At 36.8% G+C, this 22,661-nt stretch overlaps 1 protein-coding gene across 1 annotated transcript in view; it reads left to right on the top strand.

Moving 5' to 3' along the window:
* The first annotated feature begins 847 nt into the window (after window positions 1-847).
* Window positions 848-22,661, top strand: part of FAP (fibroblast activation protein alpha) — a 63,774-nt gene continuing 41,960 nt past the window's right edge. Inside the window, exons 1-9 of the mRNA XM_084891924.1 lie at window positions 848-955; window positions 1,292-1,376; window positions 10,335-10,436; window positions 11,595-11,689; window positions 12,597-12,671; window positions 14,037-14,089; window positions 18,438-18,510; window positions 19,186-19,306; window positions 20,096-20,250. Of these exons, the coding sequence (XP_084748050.1) occupies window positions 950-955; window positions 1,292-1,376; window positions 10,335-10,436; window positions 11,595-11,689; window positions 12,597-12,671; window positions 14,037-14,089; window positions 18,438-18,510; window positions 19,186-19,306; window positions 20,096-20,250 (765 nt within the window). The 5' untranslated portion in view covers window positions 848-949. The remainder of the gene's footprint in view (window positions 956-1,291; window positions 1,377-10,334; window positions 10,437-11,594; window positions 11,690-12,596; window positions 12,672-14,036; window positions 14,090-18,437; window positions 18,511-19,185; window positions 19,307-20,095; window positions 20,251-22,661) is intronic.

The following is a 22,661-nucleotide window of genomic DNA, read 5'->3' as shown; positions in this document are numbered from 1 at the left end:
TTTCAAATGTTTTTGTGTTTATTTTAAAGGCTTTATTATTGCTAAATGTTCTCCTCTCTCAGAAGACATTCTGAAATGGAAGCAAAAATATCACTTTCGCAAAGCCATTTCCATTCTTCCAAAGGTCTGCTGGGAAATTATTCTTCCTGATCTTTCCATCTTTCTGGCCTGTGCATACACACCTAACCCATACTAAATTTCACCAGATGGCATTTTATTTCTTTAAAGGAAAGCAGCCGTGGGTTTAGACAGTTGAATTTTTAAACTTCTGTATTTACTGGAAGTGCATATGGTGCTATATGGACAAAGAATTTGTGCTGAAAGGAAAACATTTCTGTCTGCAGTACCTCACAGTGTCTTAGAGGAAGAAAAGTACAGTTACATGGCATATTTCTCACAAAATCTTTCGTGGCTGTGATTTTCTTTCTCTCCTCGAAATTATAGAGTATGTGTACTACACATACCTGAAATTTGGTGCTATTTTAATTCTTCTTTGGGTTGCAAATAGAAAGGTTATATGAAACTCAATGAATTGCCAAAGTAATCGGTGAGAGATTTCTAGAAGAAAATAAAACATGAAACTAAACTTGTTGGAAAAAAAAAAAAAAGGCTTAAAAACCTCTGTCTGTCAACGTAAGCAGATGTTGGTGTAGAATTTACAAGGATGAGAAGGCTGTAAAACCTCCCTTAAGCCATTCACAGTTCATTTCAAGGCCAAGAACGCCCCCAAAATCTGTTTCTAATTTTACAGAAATCTTTTGAAATTTGGCACGGTTTTGAAAAGTCCGTGGAAAGAAAAAAAAAAAAAAAAAAAAAAAAAAAAACCTTGTCCTAACTTCGGCTTCCAACTCCAAAGAAGACAGACTTGCTTCCTTTCAACGGTTTTCACAGATGCAGTGACCCACACTCCGAAGTCAGAATTAGCTGACTTTCACAAACATCTGGAAAAATGAAGGTTAGTATATGCAAACTCAGGTGTTGCTAAAGAATGAGGGCTGGCAGAATGAGAATTAAGTGCGAACAATGTTTTATATTGTTTAGAAGGTGAGGATTTGTCCATAAAGTATGTACTTCCTGGAGTGGGTTGAGATTGGGAGATTATTCTAAATATACTGTAGAAACATTTGTCTGTGTGGAGCTGGAAAAATTCCAGCAATTATAGCCAGACCAGCGGAAGACAATCAAAAGTTTGTGTGAAGGAGAACTAAGATTTAACGGCAAACAAAATCTTGTCTTTTCTACTACTTAGCAGAAACTGTATGTATATCTAATTCACTTTTATTTTACATAGACATGGTTAAAAATCGTATTCGGAATCGCCTCCTCTGCTGTGCTTGCTTTACTGGTGATGTGCATTGTCTTACGTCCTTTGAGAGGTAAGAATTTTTCTCTAATTTGCTCTGTCAGCCTTGGAAAATGCACTAACACATGGTCACAAGTGACTGAACATTTCCAAAGTGCTTATTTTCCAAAGTAAATCTGTTATTTCCATGAAGACGTATAAGCTCAGAGATATGTTCTTGTGCAACCAGAAATCATGAGGAATTTCAGGCAGCAGTAGAAAGAGATTTTTCAATATTATTTCAGCAATAGAAAAACCTAAGCACTTTCTGTATCATTCCCACACCTTCCCAAATATACACTAAATTACAAGCTTTGACAGACTTTTAGAGGCAATATTTTTTACTAACATTAAAAATATTGCCTCATGGAAAGTAAAACTGAGTATGAATTGAAAAGTTAAAACAGAAATGATGGCTTTGTGTTTGTTTGTTTTATTATGCATCTTTTCAAAAATTTAGTTGCAGTAGCAATGAACAATTACATTAGAAAACAAAAAACATAAGCATTATGTTTAGTGATAAATGAATTCTTTTAAAAAGGGTTTAGATTAACACCAACCTCCATATGCTGAAAGTTGGAAGATACTATGGACTGATAAATTTAAATTAAGACTTTGTCTATACATTATCCAGCAATATTAAAGGTATGTTTCTGTAAAAGTTATGAAGAGAAGCTCAAATTATGAACCAGGGGAAAAACACAACAATAACAGGTCTTGTGCTTTGAGGGAAAAGTGTATAGCAACAATTATTAAAAGCTTTTAATAGCTAAGGTGGGGAATACCTTTGGTTAAAAGTTAACTGTCAGTAAAGGAAACTCAATGACAAATCTTTAGCTAAAGAATGTAGGAGTCCTAAATGATCCATTGCTTTAAAATTTAAAATACAGAAAATACTTTGAAAAATTCAAAATGCTCATGGGATTTTCACAGAATTACAAAATGAAGAGGTTAACCAATATGATGAAGGCATTGTACTTGCATCTTCAGTGTTAATCTTCAATCCATTTCCTGCTCTCTGCCAGCACACAATTATTCTTAGGCTGTTGAGAGGTATTATGTGCATCCATATTTTTTATGTTTTTTCAAGTTAAAATTGTTTCCAGATCAGTGTTGTACCTCAGTGGCTTAGGAGCCATATTTCACTCATGCTAGCAATTGTCAGGTGACATGTTAGGGCCCACTGACCCGTTGAATGTCAATCTGTTCAGAATTACCTCCTGATTTTAAAAGGAACTCCCAGTACTTGAGATCAACATGTTGTTGCTCCCTCAGAAATGAATATTCTGAGGACCAAAGCGTCTGGACTAAATTGTGAGCTGCTCCCATGTTCACAGGCAAGGATGGCTTGCCTTTCCACTTTGGAATTTGAGCCATAATTTCTAATAGGAAATATACTATAGTTACACATTTACAAATGATATATAAGTATACACCCACATAGATATTTGTGTAACCCTATATAATAAAACCCTAATATGCAAATCAACCGAATGGTGGAATGACCAGTCTCTGAGATGTGCACTGATCACCTTGGGGCAGACGCTCAACACAGGAACTTCCCCTGACTGGGAGGGAGGCGACCTGTGGCAGCAATTGGTAGGTGATACCAGGCTGCCGGCCAAGGTGGGTGCCAGTAGGGGCCCCCCAATCAACCCTCCTGCCAGTCGCCCCACAGATGGCCCTGATCACCAACCAGGCCTAGGGAACCTACCCTATGTATTGGGAACAGTCTCTTAGATTTAAAAATTAAAACCTGGCAAGGCTACTCTAACACTGAAACAACAGGATGATGCAGCGATGACATGCATGGACTCTGGCTTGCACATTTTGTGGTCAGCCCTGACTCTGACACATAACTGTGTGACAAAGCCAATTACTTAACTTCTCTCTGCTTCAGTTTTCCCACCCATAAGATGGGGAAAATGGTACTACTGCCTCAGAAGGATCATGTTGTGTACTATATTTTATAATCAGAGAAAAAAAAATGTAGCTATCCATACAACAGCAAGATGCCTTTCACCTGTATGAAAATTATGGTCGCTATTGCATGCAGAGTCCTGGATTGCGAGAGGGATGTCTGACTGCCAGTTTAAGACTGACATCCCCCAAGGGGTCCCAGATTGCAAGAGGATACGGGCTGGGTTCAGAATCCCTCCCCTGCATGAATTTGGTGCACCAGGCCTCTAGTTATTTATAAAATTAATCCTTACCTTCTCTCCAAGTTTAGACATGTATGACATGTACATAAACGTATGTTATAAAGTACATCTATATTAATAAAAGGGTAATATATTAATTAGGATGGACATCTTTCAGACATCCATCCCGACAAAGCCACAGCTGCTGTGAGGCCTGGGGATCAGGCAGCCCTGGGCTCAGGCTGCTGCGAGGCCCGGGGCTCAGGAAGCCTGAGCCCCGGTAGCAGACAGTGGCAGCAGCATCAGGATGATGGGGGTGGTGCCTTCCCCTGATCAGCCCAGTCAACTCCTGCAGAGGGAGGCCAGACTGTGGCTTTATTGTATTCTTCACCCTCATATAACACATGCATGCAAAGATGATGACTAGGCCCCTCTGTGCGATATACTTCAATTTCAACAATGTTCTTAATTCAGAGAGAGAGAGAGAGAGAGAGAGAGAGAGTTGTGGGGTGTCTTTATCCTTGGGTATCATTCTTGTTCTTATTCCCTATCTCCTTGGATCAAAAATAACAAATATTTTTTAGAAACTTTTGTGTACAGGGAACTCATAGGAGACATCCAAAGTTCTGAGGCAAAATTAGAAAAGAAGAGAAAAGATAAAGGGAGTTGGGGGAAGGGTGGAATAAAGTTGAGTGAAAGAAACAAAGGAGGGGAGGTGCCTCTCAGATCTCCCTGCAATCCTCTTGTCTACCTTTAAACACTTTTCCTTTTAATGTTGTTGTTTTGGGCCTGCTGTGTTTTATAGAACTTTGTAATAGTCACCAATTTTTAAAAATTAGAGGGTTTCACATAAAAATTTGTATTTTTGGGCTTCTCTTTAAATATTAAATCTGGCAGCATTGGGCCCATGGTAACAGTTCGCTAAGAAGCAGGTGCCTTCAGATGGGCAATGCTTTCTCCAGTTTCCCACAACTGTCTATTTAATTATGTACAAAATGCCATATTCATTCACAGTATCATCCTGACGTTGATAAACATTGGATTTTTAAACCTTGGACTGAAAAACAAAAAACAAAAAAACAAAACACCAGAAATGTATATGATGCCTCCTGGGATTAAAAATAACTACTAAATATGAAAAACCTGAGATTAGTATCCCATAGTCATCCATTATCCACAATATTCAGTCCACTGTGGCCCCTGGAAACTTGGATTATTTGTCCAGCAATTACTTATTAAGTACTTTCCAGATATCATCCTGTTATCTTTGCATGCATGACAAAGACTCTACCTTTTAGAAAGAACAGTTTGATAGTAAATCGGTAAATATATAAATTAACATAATATTTCAAATTTTTAAAAAGTGCTATCAAGACCAACTGGAGTGGCCGAGCCAGTGTTGCCCAGTAGCTGAACATCAACCTATAAACAGAGGTTCGATTTATTTCAGAAGATATGTGAAAATTAGATAGAAAACAATATTTTGCAAAAAGAAATATAATTTAGAATGCCCGTGATTTAGTCAGAAATTCATTGTTATTATTATTGATACTATTACTATAACCTCAACAACTACTTTTTAGAATATAAGATATATGTGAGATGAAACCATCTTCACAGGAGATGAGAATATGTTTTTAAGGCTTGAAATGTTCCCAGTATCAACATTTAGAACTGTGAAACAGACTTCCTCAAACATCCTAAGAGTTTTAAGCTTATTTATTCACTGTTCTTTTGGAGGAAATATGGAGAAGTCTAAAGGGTTTAGAAAGTTCACGAACATAAAAGAGCTTTTGAGGTGAGGGTAAATAAATCAACTTTGCAGATTATATTTCTCTAATTTGCCCTTGGATTTTAAAATCGCAGAAGATGAATCTTGGCAAACTTTATTTGAATTCTGCCAAATTTTAAATAATTTAGAAAATAATCCAAGTCTTTGGATGATTTCCATAAAGCAGAGGAGGTTACCTGTCTCCTATTTCCAAAGCAAATTGTGTTACAACTTATACAAGAAAGTCATAAGTACACCTTGAGAAACACGTGTTCTAAAGCTCAAATTGGGGATGTGGAATCAGAGCTCAAAGTTTTTAAGAAAGAGACACAGTCATGCAGAGCTTTAAAATACAGCAATAATTAACATTGTAGGCACAATTGAAATGATATTTTCATATAATATTTAAATACTAATTAACCTTTTTCAAATTTATTGACTTTGTTGTTGTTAATCCTCACCAAATGATATTTTTCTATTGACTTTTAGAGAGAGTGGAAGGGAAGGGGGAAAAACAGAAAAAAATGATATTTTTCTATTGACTTATAGAGAAGTGGAAGGGAAGGGGAAAAGAAAGAGAGAAAGACTAATGTGAGAAAAACACATTGATTGGTTGCCTCCCCCATGTGCACCAACCAGGGCTGGGGATTGAGCCTGCAACTGAGGTATGGGCCCTTCACTGGAATTGAACCCAGGGCTCTTCAGTATGAGGTCCAATGCTTTACCCACTGTGCAAAACTGGCTAGGGCTTACTGCCTATTTTAAGTAGAGAAAATAAATTATTGTTCATTTTAGTATCCTGGTGAACTTACAAAAATTATGTAATATAAACAGAGTAACGAAATCCTTTTAAACATCTATTCCTACCCTATCTAATAAGAAGGAAATATGCTAATTCACTGCCCCTCTCTCAAAGATGGTGGCACCCACAGCCACAAGATGTTGTTGCCCAGTCCCCTCAGCCCCACAGCTGCCCAGGGCCAGCCTGAGACACAGGCAAGCCTCAAATGGCGGCTTCCCAGCCTCCCAGGGCCGCTGGAGGCTCAGATAACCCAGTGTCTGCCAAAGCTTGCACTGCCGGCAGTGGCAGCAGCAGAGGTGTGATGGGGAGTCGCCTTCCCCTGATTGCTGGGTTGCCTTCTGCCCCTGAGGGATCCTGGACTGTGAGAGGGGGCAGGCTGGGTTGAGGGACCCCCTTCCAGTGCATGAATTTTCATGCACCAGGCCTCTAGTGAATAATAAAAAGAATTTCTTAGTGTCTAAATTAAAATTTTTAATGTGGATTATGATTTTATAGTTGGTAGAAACACTGATGTGATAGGATTCTTTAAAAGAACAATATGCCTGGCCGGAGTGGCTCAGTTGGTTGAGCAACATCCTGTGCACTGAAAGGTTGCCAGTTCAATCCCTGGTCAGGGCATATATAGAAGGCAGCCAAGTAGAGGTGACAAGGAAGAACTTTAATATACAGGTCTGGAATTCAAAGGAGAAATCCACTGGGGGGTCAGGCCAGGTGATGGGGTGAATCAGTCTAAAGCAGTGGTCGGCAAACTGTGCCTAGCGAGCCACATGTGGATCTTTGGCCCCTTGAGTGTGGCTCTTCAACAAAATACCACGTGCAGGTGTGCACATAGAGTGCAATTGAAACTTCGTGGCCCATACACAGAAGTTGGTTTTCGGCTCTCAAAAGAAATTTCAATCTTTGTACTGTTGCTATTTGGTTCTGATGACTAATAAGTTTGCTGACCACTGGCCTAGAGCTATGTAATGGAAACCTCAGGAGAACAAAATGGCCAAGAACAGGGGCTCTTCCTCAGACCCCAAATAACACCAATATGAGCCATACCACAATTTAAGGTAGAGACTAGGGGAAGATGAGCTGACAAAGAAGACTCAATGGCCCTACATTTCCAGGAATAATTATTCTACCTCCCTTGTGTATTGCTTGCTTTTTTACCTAATTTTTGTTTGGTTTGTGTTACTGTTAGTTATTTTTTTACACATGTTTTTTCACTTTAAATCATAGTTTGGTGATAAAGTGCCCAGCCTCTAAAAGCAGATGGAGCTGGATGTAAACCCCAGCTCTGTTATATATTAAGCAAGTTACTTTGCCTCTAATTCCCATAGCCTAATCTGTAAAATGAAGTTAGTAACAGTCTATCTCAGAGAGGTGAGTGAGGGTTTCATGGGACCGTGCATTTAGAGTGGTTGGACTTACAAAAACGTCTTCAGTTACAACACTTCCTGTTATTGGTTTGAAGTTACCTCAGATCCATTTGTTCCCAGTTGTCAGCTTTTGCCCAAATATATTTGTTTTTAAATAGTAGATTCTACACTTAAAGTTTCCTACATTTGTGCCTGTGGTGCTTACTCCAGAAAAAAAAAAAAAAAATCATGACTTGAAGCAATGGCTAGAGATGATGCCTCCTTACCAGTATAAATAGTTTCTCTGCAAACCCAACAGCAAGACATGTGTGGTGTCCCTGGAAACCCACGTCACTTTCCTTGGTGTGGCTTATTTAGCATCAGTTCCGAATCAAATACGGAAATGAGAACAAAGGGACCCTGCCATTTGTGTGCACGCTTTAATAAACCATATTTTCTCATTTAGTTTGTCATAAATATTAGAGCTGACATTGAATGCTTCTGCTCTGGCACTGATCCCCAATTTTTCAATACTAGAAAATTAAATGGCAGAAATAGAAACAGAATCTTAATAAAGAATAAGCAGAAGGTTTTAAGAAAGAATTAGAATAGTGAATCATTATTTGTGAATCATTTCTGTGGAGTGTAATTTCTTGGATTCATGATTGAAATAGTTTTCAGCTTTGCTTTAATAAGTGCAAATGCAAATGTATAGATAATTAGAGTGTTTAAGCCTTGTATGAGGAACTGTGCTTTAAAGATGGGCCAAGTTGACTAAGGACACTGTGAGTAATTCAGTGTTAATCAAGGAAGTGCCAGTTACATATAGAAGAGAGATGTTTTCAGAACTCATTCCTACTTCAGCTCAAATATTTAGAGTTTAAAAATTATACGTGTCAAAACCAAGCTTTCAAAACAATCAAAAGGTTATATTTCAATGTTAAAACATTATTTGGGGAGGGGCATGAAAATCCAGTTATTCATTCAATAATTATTAGTAGCATCTTTTTTAGGTGACTGGAACTTGTTTAGTTATGGGGATGCATTTTATACTGATTTACATAAACACACACATTCATAACACTAGAAAACAAAACCCCAGTACTTTCCTGGCAATCTTGTTTAAATCTAATCTGGGCCAGAATCAGACCCCTTCCCCTTTTTTTCATTCTTCAAGGATCGGCAGAGAAAATGTACTTAAGAAGAATCCAATTGAGTGTAGCCTGAAAAGATAGTGGGCAAGAGGACTGAATAGAAATACAAACATTATAGATCATTAACATTCCTTGCAGGCCACGATCAACACTTAGTTGTGAGGAATCTACATCCCTGAGGTATGGATTGCTAGTCAGGCCATGCCCATCCACATACAAGAGTTTATAGGCAAAGGGAACCCCAATTTTAGGCACAGGGCTACCGTAAAGTACAATTCACCGAATAGATTCAGTGAAATCACTAAGTTTGGATTCTTTGCAGAAGAATATCCTGGGGGTTATAGGCAAAAATGGAAGTTAGCAGGACCTCATCCCCAGAGATTCTGAGCCATTAGGTTTGAGATAAGGACTAGGATTCTACTTTTCAAACAGCATCCAAGTGACTCCAGGGACTAAATTTGGATACATTTTTTAATTAGGGCATATCCAGGAGGAAATTTACCACATGGATAGGAGGGTAGAGAATAAGGCCAGGTACATCTTTTTTTTTGGGGGGGGGGGGCAGAATTAGTGAAAATAACATAAAATCTGTCAAGTTGATTTATTTCTTTTCATTCAAAAATATTTATCATGCTCCCACTATATGTGAAACATTATCCTAGCTGCTGGGCATATGACAGGGAAAAAAATCAAATAGATTTTTTTCTCTGTTCTCATGGATAAAGACCTATCCCTTATACAAGTCAAGGAAATATAGAAACAAAATGTTTATATTCAATAAATTGAGCTTAAGTGTTGATATAGCAATAAACCAATAGCTTTTTCATAGAGCCCATTCTGCTGATGGCAGGTGGTACCGGTCAGCATTGATAATGCAATGAAACATTACTGTTTATAATCTTTCTAAATATATAAAGAACCAGAGCTAAGATTGGAATTTCTAAATAAACTTTATGTTTTATACTTCTGAATATGTGACCTAATGCAACATCTCAGAGCAGACACATTACTTCATTACATTTATGAACAAAAAGAGCAAAATGACTAAATCAGAGTCTTCCCATTTGATTTGGTATCATTCTGAGCCCCACCTGACTCCAGCATAATCAATCACACCTCTGAGCCTCGCCTGCACCATATGAGAGGTCTGTACTCACCAAACCCAAATCTGTGCATGTGCCCTGTTTCTGAATAGATATAGCTGGCTCCTCTGAATATATTTTCTATACATCTACTCATTGCTTCTTGGGTGCTGGTGTGGCTTATTTTCATCATGATAATTAGTAGTACAATTAACGCATGATTAAAATTGCTATACAGGTAACTTGAGTCATAACATGACATATGCTAAGTTCTCTATATAGATTATTGGCATTTATAGCTACTATGAACATATCCTATATACTAAAAGGCTAATATGCAAGACTTAGATATGTTGGAACCTCACTTCACTCTTCTTCTTAAAAAAGATCTGACAATTCTCCACAAACTGAACAATAATGCCCCCTCTGCTCGGCACCATCCCCCTCCACATCCTTCATACGCCCCAGTTTTTCCCCACCAGCTTTCCCTTCCAGACAAACCACCTGTCTAGGCCTCAGTTACCATGTCTATAAAAATGGAGATAATACTTATATCTACTAAGACAAGAATTAAACAAGTGTTTTGCAGATGGCAATATTTTTATTATATGAGAAAGAACATATGCGAGAAAACCTTAGACTTTATTTGAGTTATTAATATTCCTTTTTAGTAATAATATGTTTCATCTTCCCCCAAAGATTATAACTCTGAAGGAAATAATACAACAAGAGCACTCCTATTAAAAGATATTTTAAATGGAACATTTTCTTATTGGACATACTTTCCAACTTGGATTTCAGGTAGGTGAACTTTTTCTTACTTTTGGGATTATTTTTTAAAAAGGTCATACTACAGCGGGAAGGCAGAGAGGGTTGGAGAGAGTGGTAAGAGATCAACTGAAGGACTTGTATGCATGCATATAAGCATAACCAATGCACACAGACACTGGGGAGGCGGGTGGTGAGGGCATGTGCTGATGGGCAGGGGAGGTTAATGAAGGAAAAGGGAGACATGTACTACTATTTGTAATACTTTAAACAATAAAAAATAAATAAAAATATCAGAAAACATATGCTATATATTATATAGCATTCCGTTTTTGCTTTTAGGGCCAATGTATCTTTAGGGTAACAAAAGCCATATCAGTTTACATGGGGGGGAAAGAGCGATTATTTAGATAAGTCAAGTGACCAGAAAAGCACTTTTGACAGAACCTTTTAGACCAGATTTCCTCCCAATAATGAGGCCAATAGGAGTTTAGGAGAAAAGTAAAAGCTGAGAATTATTACAATATTCTGAGCATATGGTATAGCTATTCAGAATGGAAGAGAAATATCTATTTAGGAGAAGTCATGAGAATTTTACCAAAAGAGAAATCCATTCTTAATCTGGATAATCACAGAAATCCTACCCTAAAAACAAATCCTTTAAGGACCATAAAACTGATATTTACATACAGTTTTGTAAAATAAGATGCCAAATAAAGCTAATCAAAAATAATAAAGTCAACTAAATTATTTATGATATTATAGTTTGTCTAAACTGCCACTAAACAAAATAAAATATATATTTTTTAGAAAATTAAATGCACATAAAAAGGTTTTAAATTCAACCAGGCATAACCTGAATTAAATGAATTTTTATTGCAAAAAAAAAAAACTTACCATTTAAAACTAGTTTTTCCTCTTTGTAACACAGATAAAATGCAATTTTATTCCACCACACTGAACCGGTTAGGATAGGGATGTTAGTAACAAATAGGGCATCTTTGTAGAAAGCAGAAAAAGGTATTCTTTTCTCCATTTACAATTAACTTATTTTAAATCTCACCAAGTAACATATACTGAACAAAGAGGAAAAACAAAATAAGTCTGTGAAATAGAGAGGTTTCTCCTTTTATAAATGTAGTTCCTCTTAAGGGAGATTATTTCAAATTTTGTTTTCCTTCTCATTTAAAGGACAAGAGTATCTCCATCAATCTACAGATAATAACGTAGTATTTTATAATATTGAAACAGGAGAGTCATATACCATTTTGAGTAATACCACCATGGTATGTATATAACATTATCTTCTTCCTCCAAAGACTTTGCCAGCTCTTCACTGATCAAGAAAGAGCCCAAACTCTTAGCACCTGATCTGGACCCAGCCTGCCTTCTCAACTCCATCCCACTATACTTCTCTTTTAATTCTCCCTTCTTCTCACTCTAGACTCCTATTCTTCCCTCCTCTAAATCATCCAACATCTTTCTTCCTCTGTGGAAAGAATATAGCCTGAGATAAGAGTCAAGAACTCAATCCTGTAGTCAGGCATACTGAGGCTGAAATCCTGGCTCGGTCACTTACAGCATGTGGGAAATTGTTGTAACTAACACTATACTAACACTGCCAAGCTTCAGTTTCTTCTATAAAGTAGGAGTAATAATACCTCTTAGGGTTAATGTACAAATTAAGTGAAGTAACTTAATTTGAAGGTGCTTTGGACAATGCCTGACATAGAATAAACAGGCACATGCTACTTGGTCCTCTTAGGCTCGCAACCCTCCTACTTTCTCTCCCCTCAAGAGCCCACTAATCTTTTAAAGCCACAGTCAGATGAAGCTCTCCTCCTCTATTCTATGCAAGCAATTACTCTCACTTGGATTCAAGCACTTCTTCCTTAATGCTTTTGTAAAGTTATATCTATATCTCTTTTATAGAACTAATTTGCAATATAAGTTACTTATTTACAAGTTTAACATTATAAGCTTCTTGAAATCACCAAGTATATCTTTATTATATCATCCCCCCATAATATCCAATAAGTTTCTTCCTATACAGTAGGCACTATATCAATGTTTTAAAATTGCACTGAAGATAAATTGCAAGTAGGATATATTGAAGATGTGTTATTCTGTTACAAATTAACATGGCTCTGTTATTTTTTTTTCTGCATCTAATCAAGTTTTTCATAATTTCAGAAAAGTGTGAATGCTTCAAATTATGGCTTATCACCTGATCGGCAATTTGCATATCTAGAAAGTGATTATTCAAAGGTAATCACTATTTAATTTGGATATATCTGGTTATATCTCTTATTAATTCACAGTTTGCTTTATAAATATAAGAGGAAGCAAGAGTCCATTTTTATCTCTAAATGCTCAAGAAGTTAACATGGGCTCTAGATGAGCCCCAAAAGCATAACTGAAACATAAGCAAATCATGTGGCTTACTTAGCTGGTTATCGGCAAGTGGTAGCAACTAGTTTCCTCTGGGAAAACATTTTATTTGAGGGCACAGATATTCACCAGAAAGAGGTGAATTACCTTTGTATTTCTAAAGCTATTTGGTGTCACAAAATGAGTTAATTAGCACATTTTAAACTCATAAAAGTTTATTATTTAAAACGAAAAAAAAAAATCAAGATGTGACTTATTTAGTTCAGTTGCACAAACAAGATGACAGACAGTCATTAATAGGCCAGAAGTTTAAATCTGTCTCCAAAAGCTTCGTGTAGCAGAATCCCACACCCCGGACCATTTGCCCTTACTTAATTTCCCCGTCCTGACGGAAGTTGCAGGGTAAGTTAAACAACTTGTTTTTTTTTCTATTTATACATCTTCAAGATGATTTTTGTTTTTGTAAAAGGCCAAGGGAATTTACTATTGAATTAAGCATTTAACAATTATTTTTAGATCAAAAACCTTTAGTTTTAAATGTCATTTTTCATATCCTACTTTAGATGCAAAATTCCCCTAATATTCAGAATGAAATGTCCTTCTACTGGCCCTTCTTTGTCAAGAGTCTGAACGCCCTTTTAAGAAACAAAATTTTAAAAATACCTGCATTGTTCACTAACCATGATATAAGTATACTTATGAGAAGAAGAAAAACACTAGTTTTTTAAGGAGTTACATGCTCTATCTCTCCTATTTAAAAAAAAATTCTATTAATTAAAAAAGAAAACATATTCAAAGAAAGGTGAACATTTTACAATAAAACAATACATTGAATGAAATTCTTTTTACACTGTCTTATGAGTGTCATGATAACCAATGATTCAGGTGCAGGGTACTTCTTATGGGCCATGGAAATCATGGTGGTTTTATTTCAGTCAAGTAAAATATAAAGGGAAAATTCTATAGAGGATGTCAAGGAAAAGCTTGTTATACTAAGAGATGTCAATATGGTTATTATGGAGTGAGGGCTGAATTCTGGGATATGGACAAACAGCATAAAAGTCCACAGTAAAATTCTTTAAATGAAGACTAATTATGAATTGAAACATACTCTTCCTAGTGCCCTGTGAAAATAGTTCTTTCATAATTCTGAACCTTGAATTGAATGACCTATGACTATAGATTCCTGATATAAGCTTTTAAAAAATTAAAATATATCTTTGCCTCTCTTCTTTCTGACAGCTTTGGCGATACTCTTATACAGCAACGTATCACATCTATGACCTTAAGAATGGGTAAAACTTCATGTCTATTTATGAATACTACTTAACTTTATTACATAGACTTTTCATTCCAAACTCTGATTTCAAGTTGACTATCCTGTTACTGATCTTAGCTTCTTGCTTCTTTACAATACGTGCACCCATAAATTAAGAAATTCAAGGAAATATTCCTATGTAATATTCATCTTTTTACTTGGCTAATATTTTGCATTTTTATAGACAATATAGATCCCCCATAGGTCTGAACACCAAATTACAAATATACTACTTATGTTTATTTCCATAAGTGGTATATTTGTAATTTTGTACTTTTACTACTTATGTTTATTTCCATAAGTAGTAAAAGTACAAAACATGCATGGGAATGATACACTGCTTCTAGGCAGGAGGCTACTTCATTGGAAGGAATTAGTTCTCTTTAAACATATACTCTGTTAGTTGATTCTAAATTACGGTTTTTTAAAAAATTGCAAAATATTAATATCTCAAATTTAGATGGTAGATAAATTGCTATCTATTATATTGTTTTCTTTGTTTGTATGTTTAACTATTTATAATATATTTCAAAAAGAAAAAATATATACAAATAAGTCAGTAGGAGAAGAACTGAGAAAGCGAATTCCTGGCAGGAGGAATATTATCTAAAAACACAAAGGGAATGGAGAGCATGGAAGGTTCAGAAAACAGAAAGTAGGTCAGTTGAGTTGAAACTGGAGGAGGGTATGACTACTGGGAGGTGATGTAAGGTTGGGAAGGAGCTGAGGCCAGGAAGTCTGGGCCAAATAATAATGAGGAAACTATTAAAAGGAGTTTACATTTCATTCTGATGACAATAGGGAATCACTGAAGAGTTTCAAATGGGAAATGACATGATCAGATTTGCACTTTGGAAAAATAACTTTGACTAAGAATGGACAATGAATTGGTTTAGTTACTCATCTTAATGTGATATCCCATTTGTGTTATATAAAAGGGAAAATAATTATATATCTTGAAGAGGTATTAAAAATCTTATGGTCTATTTCCCCTTTTATTTAGCAAGAGCACAAAAGTTCAAAAAAAATTTACCTACTTCTTTTAAATGTTCAGTAGAGACTAACTCTGATCTTCTTAAACTGTCAAAGAAATAGGAACTAGTACATAAAGTAGAATCTAAATTCATCTAATGCATTGAGTCTTTCTCTTCTCTGATCCACTTTGTCACCAAATACAAGAGTTACTTACTGAGGACTTATTTTGTGAAAAGCATATAAGGAAGAGTACAAATGAGCTGAAGTTACCAACCCTACTCTCAAGAAACATTTAGACTTGTAAGGAGAAAAACCTACTCTTTCAATACAATTTTTAAAAAATGTACTGAATTACTTAATGCTTTAAGTAAGTCATGCATTATTTCCTTACTTTTCTTTTAACCATTTTGAAATTCTCAAAGTCCTATGTTGAGGTTCACCAAATTAAACAATTCCAAAAGAATATGGCAATACTAATATTTTAATCATGGTTTGTATAAGTTTTAAGGCCTAGAATCATTGTAAATGGTTAGCATTTGTGCAGTGAATTTAATCAAACCACTGTTGTTGGTTTTTTCCCTTCACAACTATTAATTTGACAGATTGTTTGTTTGCTTTTGTCAGTTAAATATAAAATAATTTAGAAAGTGAGGGATGACAAACTTGTTGAGATTTAAGACAAAATTGGGTACCACTAACTGCAAATGTTCTGTGTGCCTTGGAAGGGTCTATAACAATTTACCATGGAGAAAATGAGCATGGTTCTGGTTTTAGGCAAGGGAAGGGATACTGAGGAAATGACTGCATTTGAAAAGCAGCCTCTGCCACTTCCTCTCCCGCTGTGAATTATTTAGAAAACACAGAAAATAGCCACCTGCTGACTTGCGGGTCATGAAGAGACTGTGTGCTGAGATCTGCAGTTTGGTGCTGTCTTCATGACTGGGCAGATGATGCCAGAGCATTTGGCAACGTCAGGCAGTGTTACAATGTCAAAGGTCACAGGCACACTGGCTTGATCAGAATTGTAAATCAGGTGAAGAACGTTTTCCCGTTTTCCCGTTGGGTCATTTCCTTGCCTGTGCCCTGGGATGACTTTCAATATGTTCCAGACCTCCCAGGGGCCTGGTGCCTTACACTGCTCTCCAGCAATCAGGATTCCCATGGTACCAATGGTCTTCTTCCTCCAAGACTCCACCCTTTCTCCAATCAAAGCTGGTCTGTCCAGTTGCCTGCTCCCTCATTGTCTGCTAGGCCTCATGCTGCATGACCTAATACATTAAGTCAATGTATATTATAAGGCTTCATAGTTTCCAAAGTTTAAACAAGTTAGAAAAGTAGAAATATCAGGTATATGTTAGGTCCAGGTTGGAGGTATTCTTTTGGAGAGTGAAGGAAGGGAGTCTTTCTTCTCTTTCTTCAGGTTTCTCACATTACACCTAGAAGGCAGGTCTTTTTTTTTTTTTTTTTTTCTTTTTTTTTTTTTTAGAACTTTTATAAGAGTTTTTTGAGCCAAATTGACAATGTATGCCAGAGGGCAAGATTCCAAGTGTTTCCCAGATAGGTCTTGCTTTGTGTATCCACAAAAGCATTTATTATTTTTTTTTAGTTTAATTTATTGGGGTAAATCTATACTAATAAAAGGGTAATATGCTAATTAGACTAGGTCAACTGACATCTTCCTGTCTTCTGGTCCTCCTTCCAAACAAAGTTACTGTGGCTGAGGCCTAGGCAGAAGCAGTTAGGGATGATCAGGCCACAGGGGAGCAGTTAGGGGCGACCAATCCAGCAGGGGAGGGTAGTTAGGGGCTATCAGTCAGGTGAGCGATTAGGAGCTAGTGGTCCCAGATTATGAGAGAGATGCCCTGGATTGGAGAGAGTTCAGGCTAGGGGGAAGGACCACCCCCTACTGCGTGAATTTCTTGCACTGGACCTCTAGTTAGTTAATAAAATTATATAGGTTTCAGGTGTACAATTTTATAGGACATAATCTGTATATTGTACTGTACTCACCACTCCAAGCAAGTCTCCTCCCATCACCGTTTAGTCCCCTGTACCCTTTTCTATCTCCCCGATCCTCCTCCTCTAGTAATCACCATACTCTTGTCTTTCTATGAGGTATTTGTTTGCTTGTTTGTTTTGCTTAGTCCATTCATCTTTTTCACGCAGTCCCCCAACCCTCCCACCCCTCAGTCTGTTTTCTGTCTATGAATCTGTTTATATTTTGCTTGTTAAATTCCACATATGAATGAAATCATGTGGTATTTGTCTTCCTCTGACTAGCTTATTTCACATAGCATAATGTTTTCCAGGCCCATCCATTCTGTTGCAAAGGGTACAATTTTCTTTCTTTTTATGGCTAGGTAGTATTCCATTGTGTAAATGTTCCACAGATTTTTAATTCACTCATCTACTGATGGGCACTTGGGCTGCTTCCAAATCTGAATGAGACTATTAATACAATCTTCAAGAAGATAATTAAAACTTAAGTATTGCATCATATGACTCTTTAATACATTAAATCTGAACACATTCTTGCTGAAGAAGTACAAAAGCTCCCCAATGCAAGTCAGCCCACTGATAATTCGCAAGATGACTCTAAGGATCAAAGTGAGGTTTTTGGCTAAAAGGATATTTGAAGTTTCCCTATGGGTTTAGGACTTTGCACGCTTAAGGCATACTGCCTAGTATGCAATCTGTTTTTCAGCTTAGCTTAGATCGGATGTTCCTTTCTGTTTCTGATTTCAAGTCACATCTCTGGGGAAATTGTCAAATGGCATCTTATTTTCAAAAATTTGAAATGCATGTGCATTCACAGAGATGGGGTTGTACACGGGAATGTGCAAGAGTACTTATTAAACTTCAGCACCATTGTAGAATTTTAGAGCGGGAAGGCAGTCCAGCGACCATCCTACCCTGGTGTGTACAAAAGAGAGCCAAAGACTTGAGTTTAATTTGGGCCTCTGCCAAGGAACTAGTAATGTGGTTTTTAAAAGTCATACTATTTCTCTAACCTCACATTTCTTTTCTACAAAATGGAGTTCCATTGGATAATTTCTAGAGATATCCCCACTTTCACAGTCTATAAATCTTTAATCTATTCATCCCCTACAAAGGCTAGAAAACGGAGACCTGGAGAAATTACATGACTTCTAAGTAACTAGGGAAGAGCTACCACTACTGCCTCATCTCTCCAGTTCCAAGTGGCCACATTCTTTCCATTAGGTTTGAAGAAGCAGAGAGAATGACTCTTTGTTTTTTATTGTTTAATTTTTCTGTTTATAAAGATTTTTTTTTCATTGAACAGCAAGGTTTTGTGTGTGGTTTTTCTTTCCATCTTTCTTTCCCTCTAGAGATTTTGTAAGAAGAAATGAGCTTCCTCGTCCCATTCAGTATATTTGCTGGTCACCTACGGGGAGTAAATTAGTAAGTGTTTGAATGATAGAAGTGTTGAATCATTTACATAAAAGAGGAGCCATTTGGTTTTGGCCTTTGTTAAATTCCCTTGCTTAAAAGAAAAATAAATAAATAAATGCATTACTATTTTTTTAGTGATTAAAAACAAGAAGAGTTTTGATAAATGAAACCCATCTAAGAATTCCGCAAAATCTCAAGCTCATGGGTAGACTTTAAATATCTCAGTCAGAAACTTTATCCTTATACTCAGCCAGAATGCGCTGTGCCAGAAAGCTCAGGAAAAATATGGTTTTCACAAGTTTCCCAGACTAGCTTCAGACAACATGAAATTTTGTCCAAGCTCTTATTTAAGGATTCTAAATAAAGATTAGATCTGGCTAGCTATTAATAATCAGAGATTGATTTTACTTTCTGTTAATAAATATATAATTATTTACTTGGGTAATAAAACCACGAATAGTGACTTTATTCTTTATTTGATATAGACTTTAAAAATCATAACAGATGATAATGGGAGTCAGTTGTTTCTTGACCTATTAAAGTGAGGTAGTACTTGTGAGTCTTTTTGCATCTGAATTGCTACACTTTTAAAAGTCATTAGGTCAATAATTAACACAAATATATAGACTTAATTGTATTTCTTATGGAATTTCCCTGTATTAACTAGCTTACCGCCACTTCCAGGCATATGTGTATCAGAACAATATCTATTTGAAACAAAGACCAGAAAACCCACCTTTCCAAATAACATATAATGGAAAAGAAAATAAAATATTTAATGGAATCCCAGACTGGGTTTATGAAGGTAAGCTGTATCATTCTTTCTACTGCTGCTGTGTTGGTTTTTAATTGAAAATAATTGCATACATTTAGTAGCATTTAGATGAGTGCTATGCTGCTGAGATGAATGGTGGCATTTCTGAAAGCTGTTATCTGTGCTATGAACAGGACGTGCATGTTCTGAAAGAACAAAATCTTCAGGCTTGTAGAGTTTATTTTTAATGAGCATTATAAAGTGGCAGCAACAATTTATATTCCAAGAAGTTTATGGTCCTTAAATGCTGTGTTAGTTCATTTTCTCAGGTTTGTTTTTTCTTAAGAAAGAAATATTTTTTCCAAAACTAAATATCTGTTTATATTATTTTGCAGGAAAATATCCTTAAGTGGTTATACTTCCATGAATATTCTTTTAAAAATAATATTCCCAGGAGAGAAAGTCAACATTCAATGTTTATGTTACTCTGTAGTACAATTACAATTTCCTTGTTTGTGCTATTTTAGGTGACTATAAGAACCAGAAGTTGCCCCCAAAAGAAAAATTAATTCTTGTTAATATATTTATTATTTATTTTAAAATTACATTTCTGAATAATGTCAAATCCTAAGAAGACTGTTAGATAAGGGTATAAGGCTAAACTATTCCTCTAAACCCAGGTTATTTATCTTTTAATAACCAAAGTAGGACATATATTGCATCTATATTAAATAAATTATTTTGGGCAATAATGGATATATACAATGTATTTTGAAATGTTTATAATGATTTTAAGAGGAAATACCAATTATAATTAATATGCTAGTATTTATTTTTCAGAGGAAATGCTTGCTACAAAATACGCTCTCTGGTGGTCTCCAAATGGAAAATTTTTGGCGTATGCAGAGTTTAATGATACAGAAATACCAGTTATTGCCTATTCCTATTATGGTGATGAGCAATATCCTAGGACAATAAATATTCCATACCCAAAGGTATGTGGAATACTTTTAGCAGATGCTTCTATTTCCTTGGTGTCAAAATGAGCAACCAATACCATGAATAGAGGTGGGATCAACAAGTTTGGAGAGCTTCTTATCCTTGTGCATTGTAAAGCAAACATTGTACTGTGATCTATTATTTATGTGGACATCTGTTGCTTTGGACATCTGGTTGTGCTGGATGAAGTAGTCTTTGCTAAATTCTATTGCAGAAGCTTTGAAAAACATATGGTCTAGATCATGGAGGAAAAACAAGCTTAACTTAAATTTAATTTTTCCATATTTCATGCTCCAAATTCAGGGTAAAGTTCTGTTTTGCAGTTCCTTCTTGAATTCTCATGTAAATGCAAGCTAGAATGGGGAATACAAATGTTGAACTTGATGTTCCTGTCAGGTAGAAGCAAGCATGAGTTATGATTTTTTCTGGGCATACAAGGTGGCTTAAATTTGTGAGCCTTGAGTGAATTAGACTGGTGTGAGCCCAGAGATTTTTGCATAAACATTCTAGAAGCCTTAATGTGCATACTTTTCATTCATTTCCACGTCTGGAGAGACCTGTATGTGCAGTTGGAGAATGGCCAGATCTCAGTGGAGAGTGTCATGTCATAATTTAATTTAGACAGTAAATCTGAAAGGAGATCAAATCACAAATTCTCCTCTTACACAAGGCATAAAAGTGATTTTAGAATGTCCTTTCTTCCCCGTTGTTTATACTTGCCAGGGAACACTGCCATCGATGGATCCAGTGGATCCCTATGTGACAAAGAGGAGATAGATGTACCTACACACAAGCAGATTCCAAAGTGGCCATCGTGACAGAAATAGAAATGTTAGACAGTTTAAAATTCACTTTAAAGTCATTGGAAAAACATTAAGGAATAGAGATGAGTGTTTAGGTAGGAGACCTTATAAAGGGCTGACTATAAAGTCTGGAGCTGGAGATGATTGGAAGCATGAGGTATAATACTTGGGATCCATGATGTAAAAGGACTTGGATCTTTAGGAGGGTGAAAGGGAGCAGGAAGCGATGAAAAACTGAGAAGTAACTGGCACTGGCAGAGAAGTCCAAATTCCCATGTTTCTTTGAAGACTAAAGTTGCTAAACTCATCTGACTTTGGACTGAGAGGTGAGACTAGTTGGAAGAAGCAAAAAGTTTCAGCTGAGCCTTCAGTAAAACAGAAAGTCAGAGGAAAATGTGTATAAGTCCTTAGATAAATCCAAACAGCATCTATTCATTTAAGACTACTGACCTAAATAGTTGATTTAAGTTATTTAACAACTACAAGATTCTCTTTTTCTGTGGTAAAATAACAGAAAAACTCTAAGAAGCTGTTTGGGTGTGAAGTATACTGTCGTATAAATTTATGTATAATAAATTTTTATATATAATAGCATAGAAAACACAAAACAAGAAAATAATCCTATATAATAAAGAGCTAAATATGCAAATAGTCATCATGCTGTCATGCCAAAATGGCTCAAACACTCAACACTGGGGAGAGACGATTGGGGACCAGCTAGGCACAAATGACCTTGCAAGAGAAGAATGGGGACCAGTCAGGCTGCAGCCAGGGAGAGGGAGAAGCTGCCTGCCCTATAGTCCTGGGCACCAGTGGCTGGGGCTGCGGCCTAGGAGAGAGACAAGTCATCTGCCCCATGGCCCCAGGCACCAGCAGCCGGCTGTTCTTGGGCCTGTGGCCTGGGAGAGGGACAAGTTGCACACTCCATGGTCCCAAGTGCCAGTGCCAGTGCCTGCAGCTGCAGCCCAGGGACAAGCCACCCGCCTAAAGGTCCCAGGTGCCAGAGTATTTGGCTGTGGCTCAGGCGAAGCTGGCCTAGGTACTGGGTGTTTGCAGCCAGCCAGAGGGAGGGAAGCCCAGTCCCAGGTTACCTGCGATAGGCTGAAAGAGGGAATCCTGAGTCCCAGGTGCATGGCAATACAGAGATGGTTAGGGATGATCAGGCCAGCAAAGGAGCAATTAGGGGACATCAGGCATGCAGGCAGAGGTGGTTAGCGGCCATCAGGCAAGCAGAGGTAGTTAGGAACAATCAGGCAGACAGGCACATGAGTGGTTAGGAGCCAGCAGTCCCAGATTGCCAGAGGCAGTTGGACTTCCCCAGAGGGGTCCCGGATTGGAGAGGGGGCACTGGGCCTCTAGTAAATTCCTTATTTGGAGATGAAACTTTCCTAAGTTTGAAGGGATGATAGCAATAGTAATGTAACCAGCTGAGAGATTGAGTATTTGGTGATTTTTCTGGACCAAATTACAGGGTAAAAGCAAAAACTATATTTTACTATGTATTTTTACACTTTCCTCCCAACCACAATCTCTCTAGCAGAGGAAGAAATGATAATAATTATCATCACCATCATAAATGGGAAATAATCTGCCTTAAAAATCAG

The sequence above is a fragment of the Pipistrellus hanaki genome (assembly GCF_964339955.1).
Source record: "Pipistrellus hanaki genome assembly, chromosome: 8".
NCBI classification, from domain to species: domain Eukaryota; kingdom Metazoa; phylum Chordata; class Mammalia; order Chiroptera; family Vespertilionidae; genus Pipistrellus; species Pipistrellus hanaki.
The sequence above is the reverse complement of the archived record's forward strand: the minus strand, read 5'-3'. Positions and strand labels throughout refer to the sequence as shown.